The 23828-nt window shown below is 58.9% G+C and overlaps 2 protein-coding genes across 3 annotated transcripts in view; both read right to left on the minus strand.

Annotated features, from left to right (window-relative positions):
* Positions 1 to 3189: 3189 nt before the first annotated feature.
* On the minus strand, positions 3190 to 10219 carry TAGLN2 (transgelin 2). Its single transcript, XM_004688366.2, has 5 exons — positions 10115 to 10219; positions 5058 to 5265; positions 4608 to 4782; positions 4267 to 4369; positions 3190 to 3961 (listed from the first exon to the last, which is right to left on the minus strand). The coding sequence occupies exons 2-5, from the start codon at positions 5235 to 5237 to the stop codon at positions 3820 to 3822; spliced, it is 600 nt and encodes a 199-aa protein (XP_004688423.1). The 5' UTR covers positions 5238 to 5265; positions 10115 to 10219; the 3' UTR covers positions 3190 to 3819.
* A 1314-nt stretch (positions 10220 to 11533) lies between these two features.
* IGSF9 (immunoglobulin superfamily, member 9) overlaps positions 11534 to 23828 on the minus strand; it is a 14820-nt gene continuing 2525 nt past the window's right edge. Inside the window, exons 3-20 of one of the 2 annotated variants that reach the window (XM_004688368.2) lie at positions 20638 to 20790; positions 19892 to 20046; positions 19377 to 19494; positions 18046 to 18187; positions 17805 to 17950; positions 17573 to 17667; positions 16363 to 16503; positions 15911 to 16027; positions 15578 to 15728; positions 15326 to 15449; positions 14923 to 15098; positions 14453 to 14703; positions 14268 to 14352; positions 13991 to 14167; positions 13688 to 13730; positions 12556 to 13395; positions 12193 to 12317; positions 11534 to 11971 (exon numbers count right to left, since the gene is read on the minus strand). In XM_004688368.2, coding sequence (XP_004688425.1) covers positions 11790 to 11971; positions 12193 to 12317; positions 12556 to 13395; positions 13688 to 13730; positions 13991 to 14167; positions 14268 to 14352; positions 14453 to 14703; positions 14923 to 15098; positions 15326 to 15449; positions 15578 to 15728; positions 15911 to 16027; positions 16363 to 16503; positions 17573 to 17667; positions 17805 to 17950; positions 18046 to 18187; positions 19377 to 19494; positions 19892 to 20046; positions 20638 to 20790 — 3221 coding nt within the window. In that variant the 3' untranslated portion in view covers positions 11534 to 11789. Of the gene's footprint in view, positions 11972 to 12192; positions 12318 to 12555; positions 13396 to 13687; positions 13731 to 13990; positions 14168 to 14267; positions 14353 to 14452; positions 14704 to 14922; positions 15099 to 15325; positions 15450 to 15577; positions 15729 to 15910; positions 16028 to 16362; positions 16504 to 17572; positions 17716 to 17804; positions 17951 to 18045; positions 18188 to 19376; positions 19495 to 19891; positions 20047 to 20637; positions 20791 to 23828 lie in introns of both variants that reach the window. The other variant, XM_004688367.2, reaches the window with a different exon arrangement.

Consider the following 23828-nt stretch of genomic DNA (forward strand, 5'->3'; position numbering starts at 1 on the left):
GAACTGTCCCTTTCCACCTTAAGAAGATGGAATTTGTCATATTATTGAAGACATTCCTTTGGACCCTTAATAGAGTCCAGAGGCTAATAAACTTCTGTGTCAAGAGGACCGTTTTTCCTTGTCTGGCCTAAACTTCTCCAGCTTCAACAGCACAGGACATTTTCTTTTAATCTGCCTTCCTGGCTACTGGAACTGAAACTCATTTCTTTATGAAGAGACAGTCACTAATTTGCCCCATCCTGTGCCTGTGACAAATATAATCCCAGGTCCTTCGGTGTCCCCTCCCCAGGGTCCTAACCTCCGCCTCCTTTTCCCCATTCCACTGCTCGTGGGCCCTTTGCCAAGCCCTGGACTGTGGAGGCGGGTATGGGACGCACTGTTCCCCAGGGAGCGCTGTGCAAACACACAGAGGCCACCCTTCCCTCACCACGTGGGACAAACACCTGTACCGTGCACTGTGGCTGTCAGGCCAGCTCCCTGGCCCCCGGGGGCACACTCACACCAGCCGCCACTGTCCAGAGACCCTTGCTCCTGCCCTGAGCTCTTGCCCAGGTTTGGGCGCTCACGTCAGTGAACATTCACGTGTGCCTGACTAGACGGCCCAGAGCTATGTCTTTCCCCACAGGTGAGCTGAACTAGGTGGGGCACAGAAGCCTCTTAAAGCTCCTCTGCCTCCTCCCTCCCAACGTTCCATCAGTGCACACACACACACACACACACACATACACACACACACACAAGGCCCCTACTTTCTTTCTGCCTCTAGGGAATTCCACTCCAGGCTGAGGGCAAAGATTAAAGGCCACGCTCTGACCTCTACTCGTCTTCCCCCAACCTCCACTTGCCTTCTGTTTGCCCCAAGGCCACACCACTGTCCACCCCTTCCCAACCTCCATTCCTCGGGTTGAAACAAGCACTGGCTCCAAGAAGGCTTGACATCTTGGAAACAAAACCAGGAGATGAATTGGCGAGAATAGACCGGGACCGAGAGTGGACAGCCGACTGTCATTGCACCTGCCACTGCACGGGTCTCGGCCCTGGGCACTGGGGCCTCGGGAGCCCACGGAGTGTGATAGACATTCATTCTTTCAACAAATATTGACCAAGGGCCTCCAACAGGCCAGGCGCTACTCTTCCGCCACAAAACCAATGCCAGCCTGCCCTGACCAGGTGTACACGCTGTGGGTGGAGGCAGAAAACAAATGAGCAAAATATATAGGTGGGTAGGTGTTGATAAGAGAAAGGGAGGAAGGTGAAGAGAGGTGGGGGTGGGTATTGAGGTCCCCTTGAGGTCTGACTGGGAAAGGGGCATTTGAAGGAAGTCCTGAAGGAGGTGAAGGCGCGGCCGTGGGGAGCTCTGGCTGGAGGTGTTGTATGTGCCAGTGGCAGGTAGTGTAGTGTCAGGGAACACACCCTAGAGGGCCACGGAACAAGGAGCTAGGAGCTGGCAAGAAAAAGGGTGCCAAGCACAGAGTCCTTTCTCCCCACCTCCAGAGACAGGAGCACTTTTGGGATGAACTGTGACCTCACAAGAGTCAAAAGGTGAATTAACAAAACAGAAAGCAGATAAGGGGTTGAGGTCACTTCCAAAGGGAGGACAACCCGTGTGGGACAGTTAAACAGGACAGGAAGTTGCCCAGGGGCTCACTGGTGGGTGCCTGCCCATCCAGGAAAGAGCCCCAGCTATTTCCTCTCAAATCCAGTGACTGATCACCAAAAGGGGAAATAATTCCAGGGAACGGGACAGGGCCTCGTGAACCACTTTTGATTCACCACGCTGCCCTTCACAGGATCCTGCCTCCTAGCGACCCAGTGAGGTAGGACTGCCATACCGCCCCAAGTGAGGGACACCCTCCCTGGCTCCTGACCCCCACAACCCCATCCTTGCTGGGCTTAGGTGGGCAAGGCCAGCCACATTTGCTGCAGTGGTGGGGGTTAGACCCCTCCCCCAATTCCTCACATCAAGGGATGCTGACCTGGGGGCAATAGGAACGTCCACCACAAGGCCCCCACTAGGGCAAGGCCACATTGTGTCTGGCTATGAACACCAGAAAGTGGTGAGGCCTATGGCCAGTAATGTGAAGCTGTAGTCAAAGCAGGGAAGGGTATGAATGTTTGGGTTTTAGTAAACATTATCAGTGGACTCAAGGTTTTCTCTGCAATGAAAATATGCCCTCACTGGCCTTCAGGAAGGGGTGAAGAAGAAATAGATCACCCACCCCACCTACCCCACCCCCACCCTAGTTAGCTGTAGGTTGAGCCTATCCATGCCACCATCTACCAGACACCCGCCAGTGGGCAGCTAGGAATTACCACGGCTCACTGAGGCTGTTTTCTGTCCCATGGCGAGAAGTCTGAGCCAGAGCTGGTGCCAGCGTGTAGGTACTTCTGGCAGAGGGGTAGAAAGCAGCTCCCTGGTCACCAAGCATTAGTCATCTCCCAGTCTCAACACAGTACTATGGTCTTCCCCTCTGAGAAAGCAGATGCTGGCAGTAGAAGGCAGAGAGGGAGGGACCTGAAGGCCTGGCCAGGTCTCCAAGTTTCCCCTAGGAAGACCGTGGATCTGATGGGACAAGTTTGAGGTATATGTCCCAGCGTTTAGGAAATATGCCTGGGTCAGGGTTGGGGACCACCTGGGCCCAAAATGACCCTATTCCAAGATCACCTGTCTAGAAGGAAACCCCTGTGCTAGATACTCCCAGCACATAGCTGACGAGGGCCTGGAATCAATGGAACAAGACTTCCTCTCTGCAGCCACCACAACCAACTCATTGCAGCCCATGGTCCCTGGTCTTCACCCAGAGGCTACCTCGCCCCACGCAGGCCTGTGGGGCCTCCCACTGGAGACTCGTCAGGACCCAGGCTGACCCAGTCACGCCCATTCTCTTGCAGGGCGCCAGAAGTGGTTCAGTCAGGAGGAGAGGGCCTACAGACAAGGCCAGCTGGCCCCATCCTTGTGGAAGTGAAGGCCTCCCCACTGTGGACACGCCCCATCCCTGCTCCTCACCTGAGAGCGGCTGTGGGCTGCCCCTTCACTGCAACCTGCCCTCCCTAAGCCCAGGGAGCAAGAGGATCTAGGAAGCCAGGATGAGGGGAGCCTGGAGATCTCGCACCTTACAGCCTCTTCCCAGCCTGTTATCGTCCCTTCTCAGCAGCGGGTTCAGCTGCCCACACACACGGGAGTCCAACCACAGAAACTGGAAATTCTTTATTGAAATCAGATCCAAGCCCTGCCCCACAGTAGGCACTCTTCCTCCTCTGTCCCTCACCCCAGCCTCAGCCACAGAGTAGGGAGGGGAAGGGAAGCCAAGAGGCCCTGAGCAGGGCAGGCTGCAGGGACGGCGGCGAGCGGGAGGCCCCACCGGGAGGCCCAGTGGGGCCTAAGTCGCTGGCTCCTCCCTGTTAATTACGTCTCTGTGGCCACGCTGTGGGCGAGGCGTTCTTGCAGCAGGCAGGCCGGAGGCAGTGGCCCTGACCCCCATCGACCCCCCGCCAAGGAATGGGTAAGAGCACAGCGCTTAGGGGGAGCAGCCAGAGGACAAGAGAAGTATGGGTGTGAAGGGAGGGCCCTCCCCCCCAAATTTGGTCCCAGAGGAAAAGATAAAGTGAGCTGGTCCAGTTTTAGTAGGTTTGGAGAAGGGAATGTATCAGCAAGCTTGGGGGGAGAGAGAGGCTGCCTTCAGATATCCCCAAAGGGACCAGGTCAGCCTCCGCTCCCCAGAGAAGAGCTAGAGAGCTTGGCACTCTCAGGAATGTCACTGCCTAAATATATATCTATATATTAACATTCACAGGAGGGCAGGGCCAGGCCAGGTGAGATCAGAGGATCTGGCGTGGCATCCCGTAGCCAGTCATGCCCGCCTGAGACGCTCCGCGGTTGGTGCCCATCTGTAACCCAATCACATTCTTGCCCTCTTGCAGCTGGTTGTCCGAGAAGTTCCGCGGGTTCTCCTTGGATTTCCTGGGTGGGAAGGGAGTCCTGGTTGGGAGAGGTCAGGAGCGGGCCCAGGAAGCCTCCCCCCTGGAGAGAGCACAGCTTTGCCAGGGCTCAGGCATGGCACCATGGCACCAGCACTGCCCTGAGAGCTGGGAGCTGTCAGAAGCCACCTCCCATCTCTCAGGGGACCTGGCCCTCCCAGGACAGCTGTGAGGACTTGGGGAGACGTGAATGCCCTGGTGCTTTGCAAAGGCAACTGCCGCTTCCCAGAGACAGGGGTGGGCAGGGACAGTGTGCCTGCCCAGGGTTGGCTGCCCAGCAATACTCACTTAGGGAACCAGTTGGGGTCTCCAGAGAAGATCCCATCATTCCGGGCTACCGCCAGCCCACCCAGGTTCATAAGTGTCCGCTGAACACAGGCCATATTCTTTCCTGGAAGGAGAGGGGACGCGGGCCTCAGCCAGCAGGCCTGACAGCTGATTTCCCCTCTAAGTCAGCAGGTCCTGCTCCTAATATATCTTTCAGTCTTGTCCACACCAGCCCCCAGCATGATGGACTCCTGGGTAACACACACACACCACCTGCACACACACGCCCTCCTCAGGCCCCTCCGCCTGACCAGTGGCCTGGCCCAGTCTGGTCTCCAACTGGCAGCACCAGCCTGGCCCACCTTCCCAGAGGTCCACAGTCTGGAAGATGTCGGTGGTGTTGATGCCATAGCGCTCCGCCGCCTGCAGGAACTGCGAGATCTGCTCCATCTGCTTGAAGGCCATGGTGGAGGCCTGAATCTTCTTCACAGGGCCCTGTCCCTCAGGGTGCAGTGAGTTGATGAGCTCACACAGGACCTGCAGGCAGCAGATGTGTGGTGAGGTCATGCCTGCCACAGAGACAGTGCACCAAGCACAGCTCCTCCTGTTGCCCCTGAGCGAAAGGCCACGCTCCTGCGCCCTCCCCAGCAGCGCCTCGCCCTGGGCGTCTGTCGAGGGCCTTTCCCCACTCAGTGGAGAGGGAGGAGGGCCTGGGTCCTCTCCTGAAGGAAAGGCCTGGACAGGGGTGTCCCAAGTAATGTCTCTTCTGCAGGTGAAAGAGTCCCCGCTCCCAGGCCAAGCCTTGCTCTCACCGTGCCGTCCTTAAGCCAGTTCTGAAAGTTGTCGCGCCCAGGCTGGGGCTGGCCCACATCCTTGCGGCACTGGGTGGTGATCCACTGGATGAGGATCTGTTCCAGGTCCGCATCATATTGCTTTTCAATCTTCTGCTGAACTTCGCGGCTCAGGCCATAGGCAGGCCCCCTGTTGGCCATTCTGAAGGGCGGTAGTGGCTACGGGGAGCTAGAGAGGGGACACACCCAGGCCCAGTCAGCACCTGCAGCCTGTGGCGCAGGGCTCCCGGCTGCAGGACAAGCCCAGTGTCTCTAGAGCACCATCTCACCCCCACAACCTGAACGCTAGGTCAATTCAGAGGTAAGGCTCAGAACTGATGCTGCCAGATGGGGAGACAGCTAGCTCATCGGGAGGCAGTCTGTCGATTAAGAATTCTTATTAGATCTCACTGAAGTGGTTCCATGACCAGAAGGAAGTACAAAACCCACTGTCATGGAATCTGGGATAAAGGAGGCCAAGACCAAGGTTCAGCTCCTCCACTGGGATGGTCTGCTCCAGCAAAGGCAAATTGGCCATTCTAACCCAACCCTGCCCTTTACAGTGCTTAGAAATGACCTGGGGGGAGGAAGAAGAATATGGGCCAGTTGGGATTTGGCGGTCAGACACTTGAGGACCAGCTGGATCACCTGCAGTCAGTCACCGGGTTTTAACTACTACGTGTGTGGGGAAATACGGAAATCACAGAAGTCTGGGTCCTAAAGTTGCCTACAGTACCACAGTGCGACAAGTGAGGACATAAGAAAGTATGAGGTTGGATGGTAAATGAATGGGGTGGGGGTCAGGGCTGTGGAACACTAAGAGGCAGTCAAACAACATGGTGTAGGAATTCAGAGAAGCCTAAGTGCAGAAGCAGTCAGGAGGGCTTCCTGGAAGAGACAGCCCTGAGGGGGCCCTTCACAGATTTTAGCAGGCAAAAGGCATTTCCATGAGAAACCAGGCCATAAAAACATTTTCCTTTCCAATCTGAAAAGCTGTGGTAGCAGAGATAACGGCCTCCAGAGGTGTCCAAGTCCCGATTCTCAGCCCCGTGGATGTGACCTTATGAAGAAAGGGATTTTGCGGCCCTCCCTGGTGGCGCAGCGGGTTAAAGCACAGCACTGAGAATCTAAAGCCACTTCTGCATGAGTTCAATCCCCACCTGCCCCGGAGGTGACCACATGGCGCGGCAGACCTCTCCTGACCCGCCCGCTGCTCCCCTCAGCAGTGTACTTCGTCGATCTGCCTGTTCTGCTCCCCACTCTGTCTCTGGTGAAGCGTCTCTCCCTCCACATCTCTGGCCTGTACCCCAGTTCTGTATGCACAAATAAATAAAAATAAATCTTAAAAAAAAAGAAAAGAAAAGAAAGGGATTTCGCAGGGGCAACTAAATTAAGGGCCTTGAGATAGGAAGATTATTCTGCATCACTGAGGTGGGCCATGTACAAGGATCCTGAAAGAAGGAAAGTGGAAGGCAGGGTTGGAGGTTAGAGAGAAGGAAGCTGGGCTGGAAGCCGAGTCAATGTGCCTCCAGATGCTAGAAGAGGCAAGGAAATGGGTCCTCTCCCGATTCCCTAGAAGCAGCCCTGCGGGCACCCTCACTTCAGCGAGTAAAGCCGAAAGACATCACATGTGTGTCGCTTTAACTCACCAACTTGCAGCCAATTGTCACAGCAGGAATAGGGAACTTAAAACACAGTGTTGTTTTTAGGAAAATCCAAGAAGAGAGAGGAAAGGCACGGGGAGCTCCTTCGACGTCATGTGGGGACACTGGGAAGAACCAGGTGGTTTCCTGACCACTGGGCAGAGGTGGCGGCACCCAGCTGCGGGTGGCTGGCCCCACCCCTCACCTCACCACCCAGGTCCCATAGCCAGGGCTGGGGCAGCAATCCTTTAATGTCACTGATGCCCAGGGACTGCAAGGGGCCGGGAAGGGACCGTTTTCCCCATGCCAGCCCTGCAGGTGCCTCTTTCTGCTCTAAAACAGAGCGTCAGGTCTCATTTCTCATAAAAGGGGAGCCCCTCCATGACCAGCACCTGTGTTTGGGGAAGAGACACAGACACTCCACAACTGGCTCCTGGCCAGGTCAGAGAGGGGATGAGGTCACTCTGGCTCCCTCTCCCACGCACTCAGGTTAAGCAGTCCCAGAAGCAGCAGAGGGCCGCAGGGAGCCAAGCACCAACAGCAGTTCCTCAAACCCACCAGCTCCAGCCCCCCCCCCCCAGACTGTGCCACCCTTCCCCTCCCCCACACACCAACAAGGCTGCTCCTGCTTCAGCTTATCAAGGAGGGCATTTCCGCCATAAACCAGTTATTTTTAAACTTCATTAAAAGCACTCACCCCTGCCCACAGCCTGAATGCCAGGCCAGATCAGTGTGGCCAGGGCCCTGCCCCTATAGCACCAACCACACACAGGAAAGGGGCACCAAAAGGGAAAGCCCGCCCAGCTGCTCAGTCACCACCTGGCCTGCGTGCCTGATCCATAGGGCACGGCTGGGAAACAGGAGGCAAGGGAGGAGGGCTGCTGTGCCAGCAAGCCCCTTGGCAAGCCGCTGAGCAGTGTCTGTTCTGGAACCAGCAATCTGACGGTCACAGGGCTCAGACCTATGTCTCCAAGAGGCCAGAGTGACCCAAGACAATGATTAATCCAGACACCAGGATTAGGAGGACAGAGCAGAGCTGGAAACTTGCCGCTTCCCACAGACTACAGGCACGAGACGGGGGAGCGGGTGTATGCTGAGGACCCTTCCCCCACTCTGGGGCCTGGACACAGCTGGCAGTGTCACAGCCTCCAGCTGCAGGGCCTCGGCTCCACTCTGGAGCCACTGTCCTGGAGCCCAGAAGTGGCAGAGCCCCAGGGCGGAGCTCTGGCTGGCAGCCGGCAAGGCCAGCCTGCCACAGCTGTTTCTCCTCCCCACCTCACAGTAGGCCAGAGTGCGAGGCCGCGGCTGGAGGGGCCCACCCTGGCAGACCAGGGACCTGTCCCTGGAGGAAGGGATGGCAGCAAGTTGCCTACTTGGGGGGTAGGTTGGCAGGGGCTGTGAGCGGCCTAGTGTCAGCTGCCTGGTGCGGTGGGAATGGTGCCCCCACCCACAAGGTTACAATGGTTGGGAGAGGGGAGGAGCCCCAAAGGCCTTTCAGGCCTCGGCCCCACCCAGACCCTGGGCTGGAAGCTTACCTCACCCCACCCCACGCCATGCCAATGCCAGAGAAAAGGCGGGAGGGGGTGGGGTGCTGTGCAGATGTGACACAGGGGAGCTTCCCAACCCAGAACAGAATGGGAGAAAGACCATTTTGTGAGGGTGCAAGGGGCACCTGCCCACAAAATGAAATGCCCAGCAGGAGCAGGCAGACTGGACAGTGGGGGGAACCTATCATTCGGAGGCAGCCCCTTGCCACCCGAAGTGTGAGCAAAAGAGAAAACTGAAGCTCCGCAAACAGGAAGCCACAAGTTCTTGGGGGAGGAAGGGAGGAGGTGGGGGCCGTTGCCATGGCTTCTGTGTACCAAACACCAGACAGGCAGGGCAGGGTGGGGACAAGGGGGAGGAACACCCGCTCAGCACAGGTCGCTCAGCGCAGGTCCAGTGTGGCGGCAGGATTCTTGGGACAAGGGTCCCCTACAGCAGTCCCTGGCCAAGTGCACAGGGACATGTGGAGGTGATGGGAGTTGCGGTTTGGACGTAAGGAAGTAGACTCAGGAAAGAGGGAAAAGAGCTCTCCCAGGAAGGAAAGGAAGGCTCTTAGACAGCGAGCCCCAGTACCTAGAATCCTGGAGGGACCCAGAAATCCTGGAGGGTCACAGATGGGAGAGGTGGGGTGGGAGACCAGCTCCGGTGACAAAGGAAGGATTGGTGGTAGAGAAGAGAAGGGTGGCTGCTGGACAAGGGCCATTTGTGGGCTCTGGAATGGCAGGGCCCCGGATGGCCCCACCCCACCCCATCTCAGCCTCCTCAGCAGTTTTAGGTCCTCCTTGTGGGGTGAGGAGTTACTAGTGGGTGTGGGATCTTCGGAGATGGGCCACCATGCATGGTGCTCCCAGTCAGAGAGAAATGGGCTGAGGCCATGGAAGCCACAGGCCACCTTCTACTGCAGGTCTCTAGCTAGCACCCCATTCTTTCCAAGGCTTCCAGGCACCTGGTCCCCCAGCTGGGCCCAGGAAGCCCCTGCAGGCCTACCGAGCGGGAAGACTGCAGTCCACTTCCGTTCCCGCTGCCCGCCCCCCCAGCCACACCCTGCGGCGCCGTTACTGCGGGATGAATCACCCACCCACCCCGCTGCTGGGGTGACGCAGTGGTCTGGGCAGCCCGCCTGCCGCCAGCCTGTGGCCGCCGCCGGCCTGTGGCCGCCGCCGGCTTTCCCAGCAGCAGGGGGCAAGAGTGGGGGCGCGGACTTGAACAGGGGCGGGAGAGTGTAAAGCAGCCATCCCCCCCCAACCCCACAGTCTCACGGGCAGGACGCCCTGGGGCGCGGTCGGGGGGGGGGTACTCCCCAAGCCGGGGTTGGGGAGTTCTCTCCTGCGGGTAACAGGAGCTGCATCTCCCCCAGGAACCTGGAAAAGTGAGCGAATGCAGGACAAGTGCGCGGCACCCCCTGAGTCCCCAGGACGCGAGAGGACGGGTGTAGGAACAGTGCGGAGGGGACCGCACGTGGTCTGGGAGCCAGAAGAGCAGCGCCCCGGGAAGCCCCGCTCCCAGGGAGCCAGGCGCGCAGAGCCGGTGCGCGCCGTCCCTCGTGGCCAACATCCGGCCTCCACACCCCACTCCCCCCCGCGCAGGTCCCACTGGAGAGGGCTGGGGGCGCAGTCCCCGAGCCCCGCCATGACTGACGGACGCCCCGTCGGAGCGCTCCGGCAGCCTCGCCTGACCTCACCGCCCAACAATGCCCCAGCAAGGACTGAAGACCACACCCGACAGCACGCGGCGGAGCAGAGCCACGCTCGGACCCTCACCTCCCACTCTGACCCCCCAGCTCCCGGGAAAGCCCCAGGCCCCGGCTTCTGCCGCCCTGGCCGCGCACATGCCCGCCCTCCCTCTGCTCACCGTGCAGACCGCGGGAGCTGGGCGCTCAGGCTGGGGCAGTGGGGGCGAGTGGAGCGCCGGGGTCCGGCCGGGGGTTTTCAGCCTGCTCCCGCCTCGGACGGGGCGGACCCGAGGCGGGGCGAGCCCTGTGTTTAAAGGAGCCGCAGTGCAGAAGTGGAGTGCCGCGCGGGAGGGGCGGAAACGGAGCCTGCGCGAAAGGACCCAGGAGTACCGGCCCAAACCGATAGTGGTGTCTGCCGCGGATCCCAAAGGCAGGTGGGCCTTGCATAAAACTTTCTCACTTGGCTAGCTCAAGGCCCCGGCCTGTTCCTTGCGACTGGTTTGAAAAGATTGGCTAGGTAAACGGAGGCACGAGAGGACACGCTCCCTCCTCCCGCTGGCTAGGGTGCAACGGGAGTTTGCAGGCCTGGACAGCACCTGTTAGCGATTTACTCTTCAGGTACTTCAAGTCTGGGCAGGAACCAAGTGAGGTCATTTGCCTTGGGCCCAAGGGGCGTGGTCAGTGCTGGGACCTAGCAGGAGACCGGGCACCTCCAAATCCTGGAGAGATCAGAAGAGGAAACCCCAGCGGAGGGGAGCAGTTAAGGATGGAAGGAGTCCCTCTCCTTCAGACATCTGCTGAGCGGCTTCCTGGGGGGAAGCCCTTGGGGTTCTTGTCTACTATTACAGAAGTTTCTGTTCAGCCTGGTTTCAAGGACACCACCATCCTCTGCTGGCTTTTCCATCCCCAACCCTGACCCCGAAGAGCTCCAAGCCCTGAAGTCCTGGGGTACCTCAGGGAGGGGAGGACTGTCCACCTCCAAGCAGGTTGCTGCACCTGCAACACTGTCCCTCCCTCATTGGCTGCTTACCTGCCCCACCCTTCCCCACCGTGGGACCCCTGGCGCTACTGAAGCACCTGTGCCTCAGTTCCCAGTAAGAGAGCCAGTTCCGCCGCCTGCCCTGAGGAGTTGTGGCTTTAACACTCCCTGCACACTTTACTGTCCACACTGTGCTGTCGTCAGGATGGCCACGCCCGCTCTGTTCTCCCAGGTTCTGGCCGGACGCCCGTGTGTAGCACGGGTCCTAGCACACGCTATAGGCATCCAGGGTTTGTGACTCCTTTGCACCACCATAATAACCAGAACATGACCTTCTCTCTGAATGCACAGCCTCGGACTGTAACTGTTTCTTTACCTGTCTGCCTCACTGACTCATTAGGAAGATGGCCTCCCCAAGGGTAAAGGCATACTTTTTTAGCATCTTATTGAATGGTTAGTTCAATAACCTCAGCAGGCACCCAATAAATGCCTTCTGGATGGATGTTAAATGAATCTCCATTCAGGAAGACTCCCTCCTATATAAGATAGCAAGGATTTCCCTACCACCCTCTCAGATTGAAAGATGACATGCGGACATTTTTCAGACTTTATTCACCTGTAAAAAAAAAAACCTCACCCACACTACAACCAGCCAACCAGCAACCCCCCTACATGTACACACACACGCACTTATACACACACACAGCAGGCCTAAGGTCCCCAGGGGCCAGCACGCACATCCCATACGAAGCCCACTCTCAGGGCCTGAGCCTGAGCACCAATGGGGCAGGACAGTGCCCCGTACTGGGGCTGGGTCTATTGGCTGCCTCCTTGGCAGGGTTCTGTGCCTTCATCCAGCCTCACATCCGGGGCCTTCACAGCAGAGTGGCCTGTTCAGAGTGGGGGGCCGGCTGTCGGTAGACTGGTAGTCGGGATCTAGCAGCATCTCGGCGGCGGCGAAAGGCCAGGAACTCCTCTCTCAGAGCAGCACAGCGGGCTTCAGGGCCAGGAGCGTGGGCAGTGTTCAGAAGAAAGCTCTCATCTGGGGGCTTTGCACCTGCAAGAAGGCCAGGGACACCAACACTGAGAGTAAGAAGTCTTGAAGCTCCCAGAGTGGCGACTCCAACCAGGTGCTCTCCAGAGAACACCAGTGCAGACAAGCCAGGAGAGCAGAGCAGAGAGCCTGGGGCCAGAGGAGACAGGGGCCAGACTGGGTCAAAGTCCGTGGAGGCTGGGATTGCTAAATCGGGGATGCTGCCTTTCAGGGAAACCACACACCTAGCTCTTGCTCATCAGAGCAGAGTTGAGGGTCAGCTAAGCCCAGATGCAAAGTTTCCAGCAATTCCATGTCCCCAGGAAATTCTGAGTCCCATTCATAGTTCTCATCCACAGACGTGTTCCTCCTGTTTAAACACAAATGTGTGGTGTGGGTGGAGGGATGCAGCTTTAGGTCACCCAAATCAGGCTGGGCCACGGTTCCCCCCGAAGAGCCCTGGACCTCTGCAGAAACTTCCACAGGAGACATGGTCCACTGGTCCAGGGTAGGGTGCAGCAGAGAAGGTGAGGGCATTAGAAGGGTGGGAGAAAGCCTGGTATGACACGGCAGGGCCCGAGACAGGGCTGGGCAGGGGCTGCCCTCACCTCTTGCTGACTGTGACCACATGTTCCCTTCGGGGCCATCTCTCCGGGCCACTGGCCCAGCTGCTGGTGTCTCCTGGAGGTGGGCTGAGGTAGCTGCCTCCTGCAGAGGGGGCTGTGGAGGGGGGCCTCAAAAAGGAGGCGCTGCCCCGCCCGCTGCTCTGGCTGGTGAGGCTTCCCCGGGGGGCAGCAGGGAGGAGGCTTGGCAGAAGCCGCTCCTTTATGGTCCAGTCTGTCAGCGCTGTGTAAGTGGGCTCTGGAGCTGCTCCAGGAAGCATGGCCCTGGCTGCCACAGGGGGCGAATCCAGGGGGTGCAGGAGAGATGAGGTGGGGCAGGGCCGAGTATCCATGTAATCTGGGATCGGGGCAGGACCGGGCTCCTCAAAGGGTGGCCAGTCCCCATCCACGTTCATCTCCCGAAAGAAGGGCAGGCTTAGGTATTGGAGCAGGGGTCCTGGACCTGGCAGGGGACTAGGTGGGACTGCAGGAGGGGGCCCTACGGGGCTGATGTCTTTGATGCACAGGGGCTGGGGCAGCCCACTGGGGCTGCTGCTGCTGCAGTCGAAGGACCTGGCCTGGCGCCGAGCTGGAGTGCGAGGTTCCGCTGGTTCAGGACTTGATCTTTCTTGGTTTTCCGCGTTGGGTTCCATCACAAAGCGCCCATCTGGTCCCCGGCAAATGGGCTCCAGGGGTAAGGGGCCCCTGCTAGATGGAGGATCTGGAGGGGGGCTGGGAGGCCTGGAGGGCTCCCCCCACAGCAGACTCTGGCGCAGGCTGGGGACTGGGGAAGCCTGAAGCTTCAGCTTCACCACACTGTCAGGACTGCCTGAGCCGGGAGCAGAGCTGGAGAGGGACAGGAATGGGTCTGTGGCAGGGGCCAGTCCCCCTCCCAGGAGCCAGCCTGAGGTCTTGAGAGGTTTAGCATGCAACAGAACAGAGTTAGGGGGAGCACGCAGACCTGAGCCAGGGTAGAGGGCTGGAAGGGAGATACAGGATCACTGGACCTGCGGCTCTGTTCCTCACCGCCCTCTCACTTCTGGCCCCCACGCAACAAGCACCAATCGCATTGGGAAACAGTATATTGACTTGTGAAGCCAGAAAGCAAAAGGGAGCCAGGAGGAGTAGGGGCACTTACTGTGAGGTTGACTTCCGAGGTGGAGAGAAGATAAGGGGTGGATCTGTCAGGGCAGGAGAACCTGAGATGGCACAGGAAAATCAAGGTTCCCCACCCCAGGCGCCACATGCTCTCTGCCGGACAGGAGTGGGCAAAGTGGATGCAGACTGCCAGACTGCCAGAACCTGGCACGCGCCCGGTCCTTTCCCCAGCCCGGCCCTTTCCCCAGCGTATGCAGCAAGGAGGAACCCTCGTGGGGCGGGGTCTCGGCACTTGGGGGCGGGGCCCAGGGGCGGGGCTTCCTGGGCGGGGCTCCAGAGCTACCTTGACGGAGGCGCTTGCGGCGGCGGCGTGCTGCCCTGCGCCGGTTCATGAGGCAGGCGGCCAGGATGCTCACCAGGACGGCAGCGGCCAGGAAGAGGACTCCGCCCAGCACACCAGCCAGCACCGGCTGAGGCAGGAGGCCCGGCAGCTGTGTGCGGGACGGGTACACCTCCAGGCCTAGGTGGGGAGACGAGGGAGGAGGGGAGCGTCGGTGTCAAGGCTGAATAGGCTCGGGGTACCCCCAAAACCAGTGATCAGCCTCCCTTCTGGTTCTCACCCCAAGTGGAGATGTTGGCAGTGTTGCTGGGACCGCTGACATCGTTACCTACGAAGGCTACTAGGCGGAACTCGTACAGAACATCCTGGGGAGAAGGTCCCCCAAAGGGGTCAGGTCCAGCCAGTCAGGTTTGGGGAACAGAGCACACAACTAGGAGGAGCCTGATCCCCACCTCCCACACACACCTTTATGAGTCCTGGTACCAGCAGCTGCGTTTCTGTGCCAGCCACTGCCCGGTCGAGCACCTCCCAGCCCTGGGAACCTTGACGCCCCTCCAGGATGTAGCCGTCCAGCTTCTCAGGGATCAGTTCTGGGGGTTCCCAATGCAGGAGTACCCCTCGGGGGGTCCTCACTGCCACCAGGCCCCGAGGAGGGGACAGAAGTGGCAGCATCTCTGTGGGGGGAGGCCTGGGAGCAGCTGGTGTGGTAGGAAGTCCTGAATGGGCCAGACAGGCAAGATAAAGATGGGACTCCAGCCTTCTACTCCCTGGCACCCAGCCATTCTCCCAGAGCCCCTAAATAACCTGGTCCCTCTGCCACAACCTCTTCTGAACAAACTGCCCAGTACCTCTGCCCCCTCCCTCCCTGATCCTCCATATCCAGGCCTTCGCAACCAGCCCTTCCCCACATTTGTCTGCTGTCCAGGGGGCCTCACCTTCAGGTGCAGACAAGACAATCTCACTGAAGGGCCCACTCCCCAGCTTGTTCTGAGCGAGGACGCTGAACTGGTACTGGGTGTGGGGCTGCAGCCCTGGTACCAGCAGGTAAGATGCCCCCACGGGCACTGCCAGAGACACCCAGTCATGGTGGGCTCGGTCAGGACGTTTGGCCCTAGAGGACGTGAGGAGATGGGGGAGATGAGCTGAGAATACCAGGAAGGCTAGAGGCCATAGAGTCCTTTCCTTCCCCTCCACCACCCTGTCTCAGGCCCGAACACCTAAGATTTCAGGAACTCGGTGAGGGGCAGAGTTGGGGAAGTGCTGGAATGGAGAAATGGGAGAAAGAACAGAGGTAAGATAGAATCAGGGTGGGGAGAAGAGGTGGGGGTGGTCACTCACAGTGGGGTGTACCAGACACTGAATCTCTGCAGATAGCCTCCATCAAAACCCGGCTCCCAGGAGACATTGGCACCCTTGGGCAAAGGCACCACGGACACATTGGTGGCTGCGTGGGGGCTGGTGCCTGGCAGAAGGGAGGGTCAACGGTCAGGTCCCTGAGGGAAGGCGAAGAGCTAGAGGGAGTCCCCAGCCCCTGTGCTCTGTGCCATGTGGATTCCTCTAGCCCAGAGGCTCTGCCAGCCATCTACTAACCCAGCACGTAGACGTATGTGGAGGCAGCCACGTGGGCCACAGCATTGCTGGCGGTACACTCCCAGCGTCCATGGGCCTCTTTGGTCAGCGGTCGTAGGATAAGGCTGCTGTTGCCATCTACCTGAGCCTGGCGCTGCAGTCCCCGGCCCACCTACAGAACCACTGGTCAGCCTGAGGACACACCGACCACCCCTCACCGAGGGAGCTACTCATGACTCAAGGCAGCGCCACTTGCCCCACCCTGCCTCCCACAGTCCTCTCCTTCCCATAAGCCAGGGCACAGAAGCAGGCATGTCCCGGCATGGGTTCAAGCAGAGGGGGCGGAAGCCTTACCTTGGCCCAAGAGATGGCGGGAGGAGGGTCGCCGTGGGCAGAGCAGGGGATGAGGAGCTCGCGCCCTACTTCCTGGAAATACTCCTCCTTAGGCCGCTCTATAAAAGCCGGGGGCGCCTGCAAGCCAGAGCTGGCGTTGGAAGGGGCCTCTCACACTGCTAACCCCTGGGTTCAGACTCCCCGACTCAGTCCATCCTCAGTGCCTCTTTAGCCCTGTCTGTTCCCAGGTGAATGGGGGGAAAATGGGCTAAAAGGCCTATAGAGAGGCCTTCACCTCCCCTTGGCCGTCTGCCCTTTTCCCTGCAGAGAAGGAGGTAGCCTGGTCAGGTTAGAGAGCTGGGGTAGGCAGGGCCCACTCTGTGGCTAAGTGTGTCCCATGTCCACCTCTGCCAGAGGCCACGTGGGACGCAGACTGGGGAGCCCTTGCACACACATCAGCCACACAGCCTCACCTTGAGCAGCACACGGGTCACGGGGGAGGGCCCTGCAGTCCCAAGGCTATTGTAGGGGGTGCAGGAGTACTCTCCCAGGGCGTCCTCATTCCCCAGGGCAATGATCAGTGAGCCTTCCGGGCCTTGGGACCAGCCGGGGAACTGAAGGGAGAGGAGTGACAAGTGGAGGGACTCAGCAGAGCCAGAGGAGCCACGTGGTAAGCAGGGAGGAAATCGCGGGAAACCCCAGATGCAGGACCGGGACTCTCCTTCCAGCCCAACTGCCCTCAGCCTTTGCCAGCCACCCCCAGCCAGTGGAAGCCAGCCTCACTCCCTGAGGGGTGCCAACAGAGACACAGGTGCCCCTGGTGCTGAGCCATGTGGAACCTCTCCTAACTGTCCCCGCATCACCCGGAATAATTCACGATCTTCTGCCCCCAAACCAGGTCCTTGTCCTACCTTTGCTATTTCTACATAAAGACTTCTCTGTCCTGGCTAACATTAGGCTCCTCACAGCTCCGTCCTCAAGCCTCACCTGGGGTGGGGGTGGGGGCTTTTGTCTTTGAGTGAGGCCCGTCTGCTGAGTGAGACTCTCACCTACATGTGTGACCAGCCTGTGACCGCCAGCTGCTGCTCTCAGCCCTCTTCTGCTGAGCAGCCCCCCTCCTGCTCACACCTCTGATGTGGGTGCGCTCAACCATCCCTCCTACAACTGACTTTAAGTGTGTATTTTTTTCTTCAACACTGCACAAAAATATATGAAGTACTGCAATTGCAAAAGCCCTGGGGACACCAGGATTCAAAGATGCAATACTAGCCCACAAGGAATTTAGTCTTTGCAGACAAACAAAAGATCCCAATCAGCATGGGATGAGGTCATGTTAACTTGGCATCCGCACTTCTTCCTGTGAGCCTAGACCTGTCTTTCCGGCTTTCTTACACGGTCCACGTCCCCAGGGGCACTGTGGTGCACAGCCTGCTGGGAGTGGATCACAGATGCCTGCAGTCTTCCCTGCCTCTGGGCCCTGGTTCCCTCCAGCACCTGTCCTCCCTCCCCCTTAGAAGCGCTTGCTGCAACCCAGGCCGCCTTATCCCCTAGGCTGCCCCTGCTCCCTAAGCAACCCCACACAGCACCTGGGAAGAGGTGTAGGTTCCCCAGTCACCCAGGTGAGTAAAACTGATGGGAATGACACCAAGAGAGGCCCTTCCTCCCCTGCTCCCAAATCTGTACCTTGTCCAGTCTCAGGGCCTGCCCATCCTTAGTCCAGCTGACAAAAAGCAGCGGGGGGTTGGCACGAGCGGGGCACTGGATCACCCCCCGCATGCCTATGGGCAGGGGGGTCTCGGCAGGCATCGCTGTTACCTGGGCTGGGTCTGGGGGAAACAGAGGCAGACTGTAGGCAAGAGGCAGGGGCTGGCCCTGGGGACTCCAGCAGACTAGGAGGGCACAGGGATGGGCTTACAGAGCACAGTGAGGTAAGCCGACGCCGAGGGTGGGTGCAGGAGGCCATTGCTGGGCACACAGGTGTAGCGCCCAGCATCATCGGGCTGTGCCGCCTGCAGCCGCAGGCTGCCATCCACCAGGATCCGCACGCGGGCCTGCAGGCGGCTGCAACGGCATGTGTGGGAAGGGCTCAGGCCCTGCTCCGTCAAGGGGCCCTTCAGAGACAGCACCCAGCCCCAGCCTACGCCCCCACGCCCCACCTAATGTGGAAGACATTGATGCTGTCTTGGAACCAGCTGTAGGTAAGGTTAGCAGGGTAGGCCTCGGCCCGGCAGGCCAAGGAGGCATCCTGGGAGGCATTGACCGTGCTGTTCCTGGGGGGCACCACGATGACCGGGGGCCCTGTAGGGAGCACAAAAACAAGGAGCCTCAGCCCAGTCTTCCCAGGGCCTGGGTCACTTCTCTTGTCCTTCCCAGATCTGCCCTCTGGAATGCTGGGCTGGTTGCTACAAAGCCTTGGTGGGGCCCTTGGGCATAACAAAAGTTCCTCTTCTCCCCTAAACAAGTTCTCCCTAACTCACCAGTGACAATGCATTTGCTCAGTTTATCCACCCGAGAAGCCGCCTGTGTGCGCCGGCATGTGTGCGCTGGGGGAAGGAGTGTTCTCACTCTGCTCATTTACCCTTTGTAGTCCTCATTTGTCACATCTTAAACTGCCTCTTGGCCTCCTGCCCCCATCCAGGCGCCCAGACCTTGCCAAGCTGCAGCAGCCCCAGCTCCTGTCTCCCCGCCCATGCAAAAATGCCCCTTTGGCCCAAGGACCCACAATGGCTCCCTTTCCTACCATGTGAAGCCTGTCCACGGGCCGGTGGCCCAACCTTGCCTGGCCAGCCATCTCTCCCTTGCCAGCCCTCCAAGCCCACAGGCCAGGGGGCAGCTCGGAGCACCCAGGTCAGCCTCCTTCACGTCTGCCTGCCCCTACTCTCTGAACCCCAGGAACAGCAGGCTCTGGGGCACCCTGTGCTCTGCCCAGCACCTGACTGCACCTCCCAGCATGCCAACAGTGCCTGCCCATTCAGGCCGCCCCTGGCACCAGGGGCTGCACCCAGCATGCCTTCCCCACAGCACCAGGTGAGCAACTACCCCCTCCTCCTTCCCCTGGGGATGAGCTGCCCCAGGGAGGCCGACTGGGCCTTCCACTCCCAGGTTTCCTTCCAAAGGAAAGGGCTTGCCAGGAACATCTAGGGTCCATCACAGTGCTTGCTACAGCCCAATGCAGTTCTTGATCGGTCCTGGGAGGTCAGCATGGGCCTTGCTCTATAGATGAGGTGACTGAGGCTCAAAGGGGTCCACACACAGCGTTCAACACCAGCACCCAGCCCCTTCCAAGGGGCCACCTCAGGGCACTAGCTACCTACTTGTCCTGTTGGTTCTCTAAAGTGAAGATGCTGGCTTTAGGCACAGCCCATGTTGGGAACACACATTCTCTCTCTCTCTCTCTCCCCCTTCACACCTCATCTCCTCCCCACCAAGGTAACCCCCACATCTCAGTCTTCTAACAGAACCTCCTTCCTGCCACCCCAGACAGCACCTAGCACCAGCAGCTGGGTGGCGTGGGTGATGCTGCCCTCAGAGCTGGAGGCCTGGCAGGTGTAGACACCGGAGCTGCCTCGCTCCACCTGTCGGATCTGCAGCGTCCCGTTCTGCACCTGATGGAGGGGGAGAGAAAGGGGGGGTGTTGAGGAAAAAGCTGGGTTACGGAGGGTTGAAGTGGGTGGCAGTGTGTTGGAGATAATAAGGAGGGCAGTGGTGGGGGAGGAGAGGAAGGATAGAAGAGGGAGGGATGGCAGGTGAGGGGGGAAAGGTGAGGAAGGACAAGGGCAGACAGGCACAGGTGAGAGAAGGCAGGGACTGTGAATAGCGCTAGGTGAGGGAGCCAGGAGCAGGTAAAGGAAGGAGGGGTGGGGAGGGGGCCCTCGCTCCCCGTCGCTGGGCTGGATCAGATCCTGCACTCCCGGCGATGGTAGACAGAGGGCAGCATCAGCCCAGGTCGGGGCGCCCTGCACAGCAGCGCCTGAGCCCCTCCCTCCCGACCTCTGGCCTCACCTGCACCCAACCCTGGCCCTGGCCCAGGTCCTGTCCTCGGAGCTTCCAAGTCACCTGAGGCTGGGGGCTGCCACGGGCCACACAGCGCAGCGTCAGTGGCTCTAGCTCCCGAACCTCCAGCACCTGGGGGGGTGTCTCCAGGAACTTGGGGGGTGCTGTGGGAAGAGAGGCAATGGGGTCAACAAAGGCTCTCAGACCAAAGAGCACAATCCCAGGGTCCAAGCCAGCTCAGGGCTGCACACCCAAGCAAATGAGGCCAAGCCCGACACCCCGCCCTATGAGGCCTACAGGGCTGGCACCAGGTGGGAAGGCAGGGTGCCCTTGGAAGAACGCTGTTCTGAGGGCTGGGAGCCCTCTTCTATACTCAGATATGTGCCGAGTCTGTGACCCCGACCCTTCATCTGTGACACAGGAGTAACTGTGACCGTCTGGCTTCTAAGGGCTAACAGAGAGTCATGAGGCAACGGTTTAAATGGCATTGAGAAAACTGAACTGCTATGTGTGTGAGCTGTTTTCAGGGCCTCCCCACCCCCCCTCCCACCACCCTTTTGGGGCATGGGAGAGGGAAGAGAGAGGAAGTCCTAATACAGACCTTGGCTAATGCCAGGATGAGGAGAGGGGTGGGTAAGACGATGGCAGTGAGCCAGAAACAGGGTTTGAGCAACAGAGGGGTCATCAGAGCTACACTCTCCTCCCACCAAGCCAGAGGCCCCTTCTCCCACCCACCCCGGGGCTCAGCTTCATACAGTTGACTGTGAGGTGCACCCAGGAGCCGTTGGTGTTCTCGTCCTCGGGGTGCTGCTGGTCCAGGAAGAGCACTCGGCACTCATACCAGCCCTGGTCTTCTGCACGGAGCCCCTCGATCTGGAGGGAGGCCCCCTTCTGCAGCCGGACTCGCCCTGGGACAAGCCTTGAATCAGTGGTGCTAGAGAGACCCCTTGGGGGCTCAACACCTGCTCACGTGGTCCCTCTCAGAGGCCAAGAGCAGACTCAGTTCTTCTGGACCCCTCTAAGAGAGAGTCACAGAGAGGCATAGAGCGGGTGGGTCACTACGAGCAAGTAAATCCCTGAGATTCCTCCTGCCTCTAGACACCCCATGCAGCGTTAAGAAACCCAGATGGGCAGTGAGTGGCCAGATTTGAGTCTGTCCCTGAGGCATTTAGCACACAGCTCAGCCCCCAGCTCCAGCACTCAGGCCGACAAGGAGGAGGCTTGCTCCGTGGACTTGGCCTCACAGTTCTGCCCCCAGCTCCCAGGTAGCGCTTTCTGCCAGAGCAACTCTGTCCCTGCAAATCTCAGCATGTTGAGGCCTAAGCAGGGACCCAGGCAGCCTACCAATGTGCCTAATCCTGCAGAGCTATTATCAAAGCCTAAGCGCTTTAGGGTGGCGAGAATCCAGCCAGTCCTACAGCAAGGTCAGCAGCCTCCTCGCCCTGACCCTCACGCCCAGGCATCAAGCCGGCTGACTGCCCAGCGTCCACAGTGCCACACAGACACAGAGTCCCACCCTCAGTCCACACCCTGCCACCCTGCTTAGTCTGACGGCACCCCCAAATCCTTCAACACCCTCCACTGTGGGGCCCTAGCACCCACAAAGCTTCCTGGGTCCCTGCTGGGCATACTGGTAGAAAAGACATGCACTGGACAGCCAGAGAAGCTGGGAGTCCAGCTCTGCTGTGTACCCCTTGAGCAAGTGACTTAACTCTCTGACCAATTTCTCATCTGAAGAAAGAGGGTGAGTGGAGAGGGCATACCCTGGGAAGGAAGGTGGCATGGTGCCAGGCACCAAGAAGTGTTGAGCGAGTGAGTTTGAAATTGGAAATCAAAGCCTCACAGGTCCTGGCCCCATCCTTCACCTGATACTCACCCCCCTTCTCATACCAGTGAAGAGCCCGACTAGGCACCAACTACCCCCGCAGCCCCACCCCCACCTAATTGGTAAAGCTTTTAAATCCTACCCCCTCCCCCCATATCTGTTCTCTCCCTGTGTTCACCCCCGCCTTGTTCCTGCAGCATCTCTTACCTGGCTACAGGTGAGCAAAGGCACGCTCTCCAGCCCTCCCTATTCATCGGCTGCCTGTCCTCCTTGTCCTCCTGCCCAGTAGGGACAGATGACAAGTCCCCTCATGCCGCCTGGACGCTGCCCTTCCTAATGCCAGAGGTCCTGCGCTGTCACCCCATCTCCCACCCTGTCCATCTGCTTCCTCTCTACCTGGGAACGTGGTTCCACAGCTCAGCCTAGCTCAGCCTGCAGCACCTCTCACGTGGTGGGGGAAGGGAACACCCAGAGGAGGCCCCTGGGGGACAGCCCACCAGCAAGGGGCTTTATCTTCCAGGAAAAAATGTCAGCAGGGTCTTCAGGGGCTCCCCTTGTGCAGATGTGTCAGGATCAAGCCTGCTTGTCTTACGGAGGAGCAGAAAGCCGTGAAAGCATTGAGGTACAGAAAAGTCAAATATGGTCAGAAAGTCAAATTGAAATGGAAATATTTTTGAGTTTAAAAAAATGCAATCCAGGGGCTAGGTTCTCTCAGATGGGTGGACCAGCTAAAGAGTTTAAATCCCCACCTAAAAGATAAGCGTGGGTCTTGCAGGTAAATATTTAACGTGATCACACCCGCCCACCAGCTGATTACTTATCTGCTGGCCTGGGGCCCTGCAGGCTCAGGCTGCAGCCTCCCTGGCTCCCCCAGAGTGGCTCCTCACTGCAGATCTTCAAGTTTGCCGGGAAGGCAGGCAAGGGAAGGGAGGCTGGCCTGGAATATGGGCCACAAGACACTATGCATTTCGCTGTATTCCGTATACAGAAAGGACATGAGCACTCAGCACTGAGCATTTTGGGTGTCTTGTCAAGGGGGGTGCAGGTAGCTCATGGGCAAAGTTCTAAATGGTTGCCAACTAGAAATCCAGTGCATACACTGTGTTCCCAACTCTCCTCAAACACCTGGACAGTGAGACTGGTCATGTCACAGAACGGGAAGATGGCTCTGGGCAGGGGGCGCCGAGCTTCCTGGGGTCACCCTCCACTTCAGGGGCAGAGCCCGAGACCTCCTGCACGCAGGGGCAATGATGCAGGAGATGGCATCGTTCTCCCACGCCCTCTGACAGCAGGACTCACTCTCAGCAATGCTCCCTGTGCCCAGCCGTTCTAGGAGACTCTGAGCAAGAGAGGGCAGAAGGTACCAGATGCCTGACTACACGGGGCCTTAAGGGATAAAGGCATGAGGAGAGATGACTAGAAGGAGCGGCAGTGGTCCAACACGGAGACTGAGAGAACTAATTTTTGTCAAACAACTCATGACAAGAGAAAGCTCATGACCCTCCTGCTGTGTGGAGTATCTTGAAGCTCCCGAGAATGACATACAGCATGAAACCAGGCCCAGAGCTGTCCCAGGGCCTGGAAGGTCCTCCAGACATCTGGCCAGGTTCCCCACAGCTGTGCAGGGCCTGGTGGACAGTAGCTGACCTGTCCTCCCTGGTCACACACTGCTCGTCACCACTTCGACACTAGTCTATAAAGCCAGTGTTCTCTGCTAGGTGTCTCCAGAGTCCACAAAGACCTCAAAGACTGGACACTTTCCCTTGAGGAGGGTTCCCAAAACTCAAAGCTCTAATGCTCCCTCCCTCCCACCTTCCAGGCTCCCACAGCCCTCCTCTCATCCTTGCACTTCAGGGCCTATGACAAGACAGCATTGTCTTAGCAACCATCTCCCTTGCTTAGCAACTGTGGTTGAAACCCCGCAAAAAAGGTTGCCCCCTCCACACTCCAGCAGCAAGGGAGTTACTGGCTGCAGCGTCCCCTCCAGGGCCTGACCCCCACCACCCAGTTCTGACCTGACCAGCAGCTGGGGCCTGAGGGTGGGGGAAGAAGCTCTGGAGTTCCTTCCTCAGGAGCAAGGAACTGGGGGTCCTAACAGAGAGGCCCCCCAGGAGCAAGGAA

This window comes from Condylura cristata, unplaced genomic scaffold (genome assembly GCF_000260355.1).
Source record: "Condylura cristata isolate star-nosed mole 26May11 unplaced genomic scaffold, ConCri1.0 scaffold00024, whole genome shotgun sequence".
NCBI lineage: Eukaryota > Metazoa > Chordata > Mammalia > Eulipotyphla > Talpidae > Condylura > Condylura cristata.